General features: G+C 46.1%; 1 protein-coding gene across 1 annotated transcript in view; it reads right to left on the bottom strand.

Annotated features, from left to right (window-relative positions):
- WDR7 (WD repeat domain 7) overlaps nt 1–12,606 on the bottom strand; it is a 344,916-nt gene that overhangs the window by 150,115 nt on the left and 182,195 nt on the right. Inside the window, exon 21 of the mRNA XM_055125361.1 lies at nt 3,102–3,323. Coding sequence (XP_054981336.1) covers nt 3,102–3,323 — 222 coding nt within the window. The remainder of the gene's footprint in view (nt 1–3,101; nt 3,324–12,606) is intronic.

The following is a 12,606-nucleotide window of genomic DNA, read 5'->3' as shown; positions in this document are numbered from 1 at the left end:
TGAGTTAAATACGATAATGTGATCCAAAGGACTCTGTCTAGCAACAGAGAAATCTTGAGTCACTGATCCATCAACTGATGATGCCACCACATCACATTCCAGACACTCCGCCGAGCTCCCGCAGAGACAACATTGCTGTCCCCTTCTCTTGTAGGAAAGCGCAAAACACAAAAAAATACTGTTGAGAAATGATATGAAACATGTATAGAATCAAGTCTATAAGTAGCCCCTTTCAATGGAAGCATTTTTAACACTTTTTAAGGAACAGTTTCCAAAGTCTGCACGGCTTTCTAACAGGGAGTGGAAAGGAATTGATTGCTGGATGCTAAGCATGCAAAGGAAGAGTGTCCGCAAAGCTTCCCTGAAACCGCTTTCATCAGGAGCGCCAGTGGAGGATAGATTTCTTTTGACATTTTTTTTTTCTTTTTGGGTCACACCCAGCGATGCTCAGGAGTTGCTCCTGGTTTTGCACTCAGGAACTACCCCTGGCGGTGCTCGGGTAACCATATGGGATGCTGGGAATCGAACCCAGGTCGGCCGCGTGCAAGGCAAACGCCCTACCCGCTGTGCTATCGATCCAGCCCCTCTTTTGACTTTTGAAGAAAAGGCTTATCACATTTTTTTAAATGGATACCGAATGGTTATTGTTGATATACTACTGGATACATTTAAAAAGAGTAACAGTTTGATTTTCATACTGAGAGGAAGGAGTTAGGGCCATACTCAGTGATGCTCGGGGATAACTCCTGGTGGTAATTAGGAGACCATATGTGGTGCCAGGGGTTGAACCAGGGTCGGCCACATGCAAGGCAAGCATCTGGTTCTCGTACTATCTCTTCGGCCCCCGACAGTTTCATTCTTAAAATGCTGATGTTCAGGGCTGGAGCGATAGCACAGCGGGTAGGGCGTTTGCCTTGCAAGAGGCCGACCCGGGTTCGATTCCCAGCATCCCATATGGTCCCCTGAGCACCGTCAGGAGTAATTCCTAAGTGCAGAGCCAGGAGTAACCCCTGTGCATCGCCAGGTGTGACCAAAAAAGCAAAAAAGAAAAAAGCAAAAAAAAAAAAGCTGATGTTCAAAATATTTTCATTTGCAAGTGCTTAAATTTACTATGTACTATTAAAAAGTTTTATCTGGGGCGTAGAGCTCTCACTTTGCCTGCACTGACCTGGGGTTGATCCCTGGCACTCCATAATATTCCCCGTTCCCACCAGGAGGGGTCCCTGAGACAGAGCCAGGAGTATAATGTCTGAGCACTGCTGGGTGTGTCCCCAACCCCACCACCCAAAAAACTTTTTTAAAAAAAAAGCTCGGAGAAATGGTAGCCAATAAAGAAAAGAAAAGAAAAGAAAAGGGTTATCTATTAATAAAAAATATGAGGGAATTTAGCATTTCTGATTTTCATTCAAAGGGCAATGAACAAAGACTCAAGCCCTTTGAACTCTAAAATTCCTTTGTCATTTACAACTGCTGTTGGAATATATTTTTAAATTCTTTATAAATTAACTTCAGGGTACTTATAATTCTTCATGCTTTTAAAAGTATATGACATATAATGTAGCACATATCAATAATACGATCCATAAGGTATAATTTGATGTGAAAAACAAAATGTGTTCTAAGCCTGTCACTGCCTTTTCAAGCCACACAGCTTTGCAGAAATTAGTTAGCTTTTAGTTAGAAAGATGTCTTGGGAAAAATGGGGAAAAAATGACACGTTAAAAAAAAAAGATGTCTAGGGGTTCATGTGTTTGTCTTGCACGTGACCGGCCCTAGTTCAGTCCTTGAGCACTGGGGACCAAAGGGTGTGCCCAGTGCACAGTCCCCAAGGACTGATGGGGGCAACCCCACAAGCATGGAGCCGGGAGTAGCTCCCGGGCACAACTGGTTGTGCTCCCTCAAAACCAACGCTTCCCACCTTCTCCCAACCCCCAAAAGAAAGAAGTTATATCTTGAGTTTAGCTGTCACAAAGTTTGGCTAACATTTTAACGAAAGGGGTGACAGAGAGTAGAGGGGTTTGAGACATGCCTTGCGTGTGGTTGGTTGATTGGTTCCTGGGGTAACCTCTGGCACCACAAGGTTCCTGGGCATTGCCCGGTGGAGCCCCCAGGGTTCCCAGGAGCACTGCTAGGCGGGATCCCTGAGCACCCCTGGCGCGATCGATCCAAGTGTCCCCAGCACCTAAGGGCCCATGCAGCACTGAGGTCTCAGGCCCCCACAGCGAATGTCCCCTGGTTGGCCCCTGGGCACCACTCAAGAGACCCTGACCAAGATGTGCAAACAGAAAGCTCAGAAATACAGTTTTAGGAAAAGCATTAGAGGATCATGCTTAAGCACGTAGAAATAAGTTCTGGTAACTCTAACCATGGGGTAAGGCGCCAAGCAAAGGACACTGCTCACTTCACTCACGTTTTCCAGCTGAGCTAAGACTGGGGACATGTTTGATAATTTAAAGTTTGTGGACAGGGTTGAAAGTCTGTCTCAAGGGCTGGGAAAGAGGCCGCTGGGATAGAGAAGGGACCGTTGTGATGATGATGATTGAAAGGGATCGCTATGGGTGGGAGACGTGTGCTGGAAGTGGGTAAAGGACCAAACATGATGGCCTCTCAGGATCTGTCCTGCAAACTATAATGCCCAAAAGGAGAGGGGGGAGAAAAGGAGTGAGGGAGAGAGGGAGAGAGAAGGAGAGAGAGGGAGAGAGAGAAAGAGAGATAGAGAAGAAGAGAGGGAGAGAGGAAGAGAGGAAGAGAGGGAGAGAGGAAGAGAGATGGGGGCAGAGGAAGAGAGAGAAAGAGAGGAAGAGAGGGAGAGAGGAAGAGAGACGGGGGGAGAGGGGAGAGAGAGGTAGAGAGAGAGGGAAAGAAGAAAAGTGCCTGCGAGGCTGGGGGTGGGTGTGACAGGAGGGATACGGGGACACCAGTGGAGGGGTGGGTGTTGGAACATTGTATGACTGGAACCTTTGTATTGCGAAACCTTTGTAACTGTTATGGCACTGTGAGTCAATTAAATAAATAAATAAATAAAAATTTAAAGAATCGAGTTTGTGGACAACTCTGTACAGCGAGAGGCAGGGGCCCAGCGGCCGGCACTGCTGACTTACACGTATGTCTGGCCAGCGAGTAGTTGGACCCGCCGCTCGTCAAACCAAAGCCCTCTGGAATCTGACTGGAGCTTCGCGGCCTTGTCAACAGTTTGGGAGGTTCGATCTCAGCGCCAAATTCGGCTCCGATTACTCCGAGTAAAACGATAGCCGTAGCTTGCTTCCTTCTTTCCTCGTAAGATGTGGAGATCTTTTTCATCTGCGGCACACTTGACAAGCAACCTGAGAAACAGAACAGGAACATAAGTCGGGGGGGCAGCTGCAGCTCAACGGACTGGAGAGCCAGTTGATGGGCGCGAAGCCTTGAGTTTGATCCCTGGCACCGAGCGTCCCCCAAACATCAGCAAGTGTAGCCCTGCCGGCCTCAGCCCTGCCCGGCCCACACAGCACCACATCAACGGGCTGAGCACCGAATGACCAGCCCCACACAGCCGGACCAAGTACTCTGGGAATGACCCCCAGGTCCCATAGCACTTTTGGGGAGCCCCCTTCCAAGAAAAAGTATAAATGAAAAAAAAAAAAGCCAATCCATTCCCACTAATAGTACTTGATGGGTCCTTTTCACGACATTCCCGACACTGGGTATTTCGTGTGCTGTTGATACGGGCTGTTCTCACTGGTGTGAGACCATATCTCACAGTTGTTTGATCTGGATTCCCCTGACTCAGCCAGTCTGCAAAGAGAGTGTGGGGATTCTTCTACAAAGAAAGGACAGAACTTCCCTGGGATCCAGAAATTCCACTTCTTATTGTCTAACACACACACACACACACACACACACACACACACACACACACACCTATGTTCACTGCAGTGCTAAGTACAATAGCAAGGATAGGGAAAAACCCAAATGTCCAACGGCAGGTGAATAATGAAGCTCTGGTCTATACACTCAATGGAATATTGGGAGTCAAGAAAGATGAAATCTTGCAGCTGGCTACAATGTGAATGGATGGACGAAGAGAAAATTATATTAAGAGAAATAAGTCAGAGGCAGAAGAATCAACACTGGACAATCTCACTCATCTGTGGTACAGAGAGGAAAAAAACCAAGGGAGTAGACAGTGTCAGATAATGACAAACCCTGGCCTTAGTTTACGAAACTCAGATTACCAGGCAGCTGAGGAGTAGAAGGGGATGATGAGAGGTGGACTAAAAGCAGCACAAGGACACTGGGAGGGGTCGTGGGCACTCTGGTGCTGGTGAAAAACTGTTAGTGCTGTACACGAAAACCATAAATGCTGACACTCTTGCAACCACATGAACACAATGAAAACAATGAAATAATCACTGTATCACTGTATTACTATCATTCCGTTGCTCATCGGTTTGCTCCAGTGGGCATCAGTAACGTCAAAAATTAAAAATATTAAACTCAGAAAACCTCCAGAACCCAACTACCACCATGCCCAAGACCCTTTCCACATGCTCGGACGAGCCTCACCCTAGAGGGCATGAGCCTCACCCAAATCGAGATGAACCTCACCAGAGAGTGGACTGGCAGGAAAACCCAGATATGTGGGACCCGTGACTGAGATCTCCAAGCCTGCTTGGATCGAGACTGGGCCTCCTCCCCCCAGGTCCCCAGTTTTTCAGTAGCTTGGCAGTCACACCCACAAACCGCCCCTGGTGCCGTGTAATCTCATCAATGGCCAAGACCCAGAGACTATAAACTAAAGCTTGAAGAAGATAGCACTGCAGAATGCCTTGACCCCACGCCAGGCTGTCTTCACTGGGGCACCTCAGAGGGGGGCAGGTTGAGTTTTCTTCCCTGCCCCAAGCGGAACCCCAGCAGCCGAAAACCTCCAGAACCCAACCACCGCCATGCACAAGGCCACTCTCCTCACACTCAGACGAGCCTCACCCAAGACGGGATGATGAAATTTCATCAATGGCCAAGACCCAGAGACTATAAAGCTCCTGGAAGAGAATGACACAGAATTTCCTGGACATCATAGTCTATCCATAAAAAGCAATACAAAATAAATCGTCTAGCATTGCCTTTTCAGCAGGTTTGAGTGGTGGTGAGACTGGTGTTGAAACATCAAATGTAACAAAGTAGAGAAAGAGTATGGGGGAAATTTCAACACAAGCAGAGAAAGGGTTGGAAGGTGGGGGGGAGGGGAGTGGGAATACCGGGGATTTTGGTGATGGAAAGTATGCGCTGATGAAGGGATGGGTGTTTGATGATTATATGACCGAAGCTCAAACATGAAAGCTTTGTAGCTGTATCTCACAGTGAATCAAAAAAAGGGGGAAAATAATAATAAAATAATAAAATAAAGTTAATACTCAGAATAGAATAAAAAAAAGTAACGAGGAGTTCATGCTCAATTCAGTCAGCTTAATCAATGGCTGAATAAATAGCAGTACTCTTGCATTATTAAAATAAATTAAACTCAAAGAATGCCAACACATCAACTGTGATTAGCTATAAAAATATTCAAAATTGCTTGTTCAGGAAAGAGCAGTCTTTCAACACATAGTTCTGAGGAAACCAGCAGTGCAAAGGAATGAATCTGAGCTCTGCCTTACACCATATAAAAAATTCAACTCAAGACACACTGTATAGGAGAACTTAAAACTAAGGAATTTGGAGAAAGAAAGATGGCTGGGATGTTTGCCTGGTCTTGAGACAGGCAATGATTTTTCAGATCATTTACCTATAGCACAAGAAATTTTAAAGTATTTTTAATTTCACTATTAAAACCTTTGGTACTTCAAATAACAGAATCAAGAAAGTAAAAAGACAATACATATACTGAGAGAAGACACCATCAAATCATGTATCGAATACGAAACTGCATCGAGAATATTCTCCTGTAACCCAGTGATAAGAAAACCCAACTTTTTAAATGGGCAAACAATTTGAACTTCTTCAAAAACATATGGGTGTCCAACAAAAGTCAACCACTGTGTATTTTGGAAAGTGTGAATCAAAATAACGGTGAGGTAACGTTTCCCATGTGCTAGAATGGCTAAGGTAGAGGCCAGACTACAACATGTTGTGGAGGATACACAGAAACTGAGACCCTCTGGTGCGTTGCGGATGGAACTCTCATAAGGTTCAGCTACGCTGGAAAACGGTAATGACAGTTCCTCAAAAAGCTAAACAAAGAGTTACCATTGGCAAAGAATTCCCACCCCACGTAGATACCCAAAGGAAATAAAAAGAAATCTACATATATACAGAAACTTGGGACTAAGGGGCAAGGAGATGGTTCAGTAGAAACTATTAAGAAAGGAGGATGTTCAGTGTGGTCTAAAGGACAATCAGGGGCCGGAGCGATAGCACAGCGGGTAGGGCGTTTGCCTTGCACGTGGCCGACCCAGGTTCGATCCCTGGCATCCCATATGGTCCCCCAAGCACTGCCAGGAGTAATTCCTGAGTGCAAAGCCAGGAGTAACCCCTGAGCATCGCTGGGTGTGACCCAAAAAGCAAATAAATAAATAAATAAATAAATAAATAAATAAATAAATAAATAAAGGACAATCAGGAGTTGTTCTGAGGCTCCTTGAGTGTTGTCTTCTTTTTAAGTGTTTATTCTGGGGGCAAATAAATAGTGCAGCAGCTAAGGTATGTATGCCTTGCATACCGGCAACAGGGCATCAAGCCCCGGAACTGCACTGCTCCTATGAGCCCCTCCAGGATGACCCAAGGTGCAGGGACCGGAGTACTGCTGGGTATTGTACCCAGACAAACCAGTTTATCTAAGGAAAAGAAATGGGGAGAGTATAGGGATGTATTTCAGTGGTACGATGCCCATCGTGCATGTGTGAGACACTGGGTTCAAAATACACAAGTGTGTGCACATGCGCGCACACACACACACTCACACTCACACACGCATGCACACAAGGCAAGCACCCCACCCACTGTACTCTTGCTCAGGCTCATTTCTTGCCTTTCTCAACCAGTTCTGCTAGATACATGCATATTATTAGACTTCGACTGGTTGGTTTTACTGTTTTATATTTCACCGATTTCTGCTCATTTCTTATTATTTCTCCCCTCTCCCCACTCTCTTTACATTTCGTCTCTGCTCTGTTTCATCCTTAGACTGAACTCACATCCTTCCTTCCTTGTTATCATGGTGGACACCGCCACGGAGGGAGCTAAGCTCACTCGCCTCTTCCTAAACCACACCATCTCAGTTTTAACTGGGCAGCAACGTACTTGCATCCTTTCGGCGTCCTTCAGAAAGTGAAGAGATGGAGCTTAGCTCTTGGCTTTAAGTTTTATTCACGATATATTTTAAGTCCTCTTTTGCTCAGAGGGCCCAATCACCGGTTTCTGGAAAGCAGCTGACGGTTTCAGTCCAGATCACGGCTTCTCTCTTCCATTACTCGTCCACAGAGAGATCTAGCTTTCTTGAGCCTTTGGTTTCTATTTGTATATTTTATGCGTCATAGCAATACATTTAGTACAGAGGGATTTAAAAGTGAACTCCCCAAGCTATCTTAATAGAAGGTCCACTATTTGCTCCTTCCCATTTTAATGTAGAGGGCTTTTCTTGCGTCTTTCAGTACTTTGCTCTACAGATTAACTAAATCGATATGACAAAGGGGCTTCAAAGTTCAGTATGACAAGCAAGAAATTAGCAGCAGGGCCCTGGAAATACTTTAGGATGCTTTATTTTGTCTCTTTCATGCATTGGACTCTGGAGGGAAGGCCAGGGGAGAGAAGAGGAGAGGGACAAAGGGAGAGTTACCGAACAGGGAGAAAGATCTCACATCACAAGCTGGAGAGGTTTGGACCAGTAAATTGGAAATCGGTCAACGAATCTGCATAAGGTGGTGACTTTAGATTCCCTCACAGTTACAAAGATACTGATTGTGGCAGGAAAAAGATGAATTGTGGGATGAACAGGAGTGGAGTCAAACAGAATGAAAAAAAGGACTTTGGGGGGCAATAACCAGGTCGCAAAGAGTTAAGTGTCAGTGTGGACGGAGTTTGTTCAGACCTTCGGAGACTCAATGTGGGAGAAGAGAAGGGTGAGGGAATGAGTGATATGTGCGTGGCGCTGGGTGTGCTCGGTCTGTACACCCACGAGCAATGGGGAGAGAGTCAAGTTAGAGTCCAAGCTACTGAGTGACGTCATTAGACTTCCGGTTTTAGAAAATCATGCTCAGCATGTATGGTGGGTGCTGCAAAGAAAGTGACTGACTGGAAGCCTCTGGCTCAAAGTAGAGATTACAGGGCTACTTGGTCTAACTGTCAAACAGGAGATACAAAAAAGTGGATCGCTGTAGGTCCATTCAAGACAGTTAAGGAACTACTGCAGAAAGATTTTTTTTATGTCATGCTTTGGGTTCATATCAAAATCCGAATTAACTAAGACACAAGTGAAACAAATACGCAAACCTTTGCAAAAAGGCAGTATAGCCTTTCTAGAAAATAAATTAAAAAACAAAAATATCTGGGAGTGGGGTGGGGGTGGAGAGATAGTTCAGTGGGGAGTACAGTGGTAGAGAACAGACCCGGGTTCAGCCTCAGTTTCCCATTTGGTCCTCTGAGCATCACCAGGAGAAATTCCTGAGTGCAGAGCCAGGAGTAAACCCCTGGGCATTACCAGGCATGGCTCAAAAACAAAACAAAAAAGTTCCAGAAATTTGCCACTATTTTATAAGCAAAGTGCAGAAAGACAAAATCTAAAGTGTGTTCTTGAGAAACACTTCTAGAGATAAACAAAATACTCTATTTTGTGGGATATATATATATATATTCATATAGACATATGAATATACGTGTCTATATTTGAGGGCACATCCAGCAGAGCTTAGGGTCTACTCCTGGCTCTGCATGCAGGAATCACTCCAGGCCAGGCTCTGGGGACCACATGACTTGACAGGGATTGAACTCTGACATGCGCGGGCAGTGTGGGCGCCTTTTCCTGCTGTACTATTGCTCTGGTCCTATATCATTCCGTTAAAAATTCTAATCCTTTCTTATGAATTTTTGATTATGACTCATTTTCCTAATCTGTTTAATTCTTTAGTTTATTTCAAATTGCATCCATGCTGTTTTACAAGGCCTTCAGTGTTAAAAACAAAAAATAAAATTGCATTATCCGTGGTCAAAAGTTCTATTTCCTGAATTAATATCTCTTACAAAAAGCCTCAATCGCCGTATCTAGAACATTTGAGCAAAACATTAAGAGATACCATCTAGTTGACACCGGAGTGTTTTTCTCTCCACGGATTCCCCGTGGGCCCCCTCCCCACCCGGCGGCTTCCGCTGGAGAGGACACGCTCGTCGCGGCACTCGCGTGTACCTACTATTACCCATTCCGAGTATGACACGCATCTGTGACAGTCAGAGTAACTAAAAGGGAAAAAACCCTAAAAGCTTAATCATACCAAGAAGAAACAAAATCGATAACCACTGCCTCTGTGTTCGGAGGGATGAAAATGGACCTTAATTCTAGACAAAGTGATATTTAACAGTTTGATCATCTAGATCTCAATAGGCGCATTTAAACACCAACTTTATTTATGCGCGAGAACGGAGCGGGGGAGGGGGAGGAGGAGGAGGAGGGCCGGGAGCGGCCGCGCGGGGGGACGGGCGCGCGCGGGGGTGGGGTGGGGTGGGGGTGGGGGGCCGGACCGCGGCGGCCGGGGGCGCGGGGGGCAGGGGCCCGGCCGGCTCCCCTCCCCCAGGTCTGCCCGAGCATGCTCCCTCACAATAGTTCAAAGGCAGGCTCTCTCCCGCAGTTGCACTGATTGTTCTGTCAGCTGACCTCTGCAGCGGGGAATTGCTAACCGCGGCCCGGCGCGGCGGCTGACAAATGAATGATCGCGGCTCCATCTATTTTCACTAGGGCTGCCTCTGGCCCAGGTGCTCGGCCGGCCGGCCCGGTGTGACATCTTAGATCAAGATGAATTGGCACCAACTCCTGATCCAAGATTGTTTTATACCATTTAATTTAGTTTCTTCCCCTGCTTGGATGAGCACAGCCCTGGTTATGGATTTCTATTCTAATGTACTGGAGCAGGCCCTGAAAGGAGCCAATGAGGCAGCTGCCGGCGCGGGGGGCCGCGGGGATACTGATCAATAGGCGAGGCGCTGACCCCGGCCGGCCGGGGGGAGGGGGCCCGCGGGCACACATGGGCGACTTCCAGTAGGAAATCCAGCAGCGGGGGCATCTGGAGCGGCCGCCGCCGGGCCCCGCGGCCCCCCAGCATCCCCCCCCCTCCCCGGGCTCCCTTTTGTTTAATTACCTCCCTCCTCGTCTCCCTCCTGCGCCTCGGGAGGGAAGGGGAGGGAAGGGGAGGGAAGGGAAGGAGCCGGGCCCCGGGCGTGCAGAGCCAGCCCCGCGCAAAGCGTCATCCTCCAGCCGGCAGAACCCTAACAGGTGCCCTCTGCTAAGAGGGGAAAGGAAAAAACAAATGCTAACTCGCTGCCTAGGCCGTCGCTCGGTACGGAGAATGTGGAGAGTCTGGCCTGCGCACAGGCTGCAAAGAACAGGGGGGTCCTTCCCCCGCGCCCCCCCCCCCCAGCCCCTCCACCCGAGCCCCAGGGCTGCTGAGCTTCCAAAGCGCGTCCCGTTTCCCCGCGCCCAGGTCTGGGAGGATGAAGGCTCTTTGTTAACGAGGAGCGGACGGAGCGCCTGGAAGGGCTGCTTTGAAAGGGCCCGGCTCGTTAATGACCGCCCCCCCCCCCGCCCCGGCCCCACCGCCCACCGACCCCCGCTCAGCCCCGGCTGACTTCCAGCTTTGGGAAACCGTGCAACGGCGGATTTTTGCCTCGCTCTCCTCCAGAGTAATCGCGGCAAGGATGCAATTAGCGGCCAGGCTCTCCCATAAACAAACCGACGCCAAGTGGGAGATTGGTGGGGCATGAAATATCAAATCATTCGCTAAAAGTAGAGACCCCGTTACAGTTTCATTTGTCTCGCGAAATTTTGGTATTTCTTCACAGAGACATGCCTTCATTTAATCATGCTCAAGGGTGACATGGAGATCCATTTTCTCGACAGGACAGTTGATCACCCTATCACAGGAAGAAAATTAATACTTTCAACTAGCCCTGTATGGAAAACACAGGCTCCATGCAATGGGCAGGCACATCAATGTTCTCCATCTGAAGCTGCAATCAGTCTATCTGTTGTGTGGGGAAACAATCTGTTACCTCATTATGGGCTACTTTACACAAAATATGAGCTTTTGATTTTACTAAAATAACCGTTTAATTCATAAGGTGCTCCTCAAAAGAACATAATTGTCTTCAGATTTAGCATAATTGACTCTAGATTTACGCGGACAGGAGTAAACACTTTACTTACAGCTTAACTAGAACACAGGTAAAATATTTGAGAAGTTTAAGCTATTTAAAGGGCTGTGAGATATTGATTACTTCATTTAAAAAGCAGTCAGAGAGTGCAACCAAGAGGTCAAGATAAATTTAACAGTTTGAAGCACTTTACTAAATAACTCTAAAGATCATGTTAATTGGCTTTGTGCAGTTCCAGGGTAAAATTAATTTTATCCTAGCTTACAATAAAAGGATTAAAAGACATATTAAGTTCTTCAGTTTTAACTGGAACAGGAATCAATGGATTTGAATTAAGGCTAAAGGCAGTTTTATGAGAGATGGACCAGCAGCAGATACTTTATATCTGCTATTACCCACATATTGATGGAGCTCTGTTATTGTATTAGGTGTTAAAACCTTAGCAAAGAAGATACACCAATTTACTACCCTGAGAATATACTTCAGAACCGTGCAATCTGACCTGGAGAAATTGTTTCTAAAAGTTCAATGTTTTTTGTCTAGGACTGAGTCTAGAAATGCTTTTTATAGTTAATGTACACATAATATATATACATGTACATATACATATAAAACCTTCGATTAAATGCAAATGATGTGGTTAAATTAAATCGCTGTTCACTTTTCATCGCCGATCACTTCAAAATTACAACTACTATATTCAAGTCAGAGCTGCAAGGGCTGGACTGCAGACAGTCATGCAGGAGGCCCCAGGCCCATTCCTCGGAGTGACCTCTGAGCACTGCTCTAGGAGTAACCACGAAGCACTACTGGGAACAGCCCTAAAACAAACAAAACAAATCCCAAGGATATCAAACATATAATCAGGTTTCAAAAAATATACATCAAATTTGTTTCAAATATCTTAAGCAAGAAATTAATGACATGATGAGTCCCAAATGACACTCTCAATGATGTGAATTTCCTGGATAAGACCGGGATTGAATAGACCTTAAAGCATTGCCTCGGGATTTCCTAAATGTCTACTGATCCACGGTATATAAAAATAAAATTATTTTTTTCTTCACTCCTTTGGTATTTAATAATATGTGATGAGATTCTGTACATAGAAAATAAATTACTTTTACTAAGGAGATGCAGCACAGTCAAAAGCAAACTGTGTTTTGTAAAATATACTCTGACATCATAATAAATTTGTGCTCCGTTTTATACATGGCCAGGGAAAAGAAGACGCTGCAAGGACTCACCACAGGAAAGTAGAGGGCGGCCTAC

The sequence above is a fragment of the Sorex araneus genome, chromosome 2 (assembly GCF_027595985.1).
Source record: "Sorex araneus isolate mSorAra2 chromosome 2, mSorAra2.pri, whole genome shotgun sequence".
Taxonomy (NCBI): Eukaryota; Metazoa; Chordata; class Mammalia; order Eulipotyphla; family Soricidae; genus Sorex; species Sorex araneus.
This window is presented reverse-complemented; position numbering and strand designations above follow the sequence as displayed.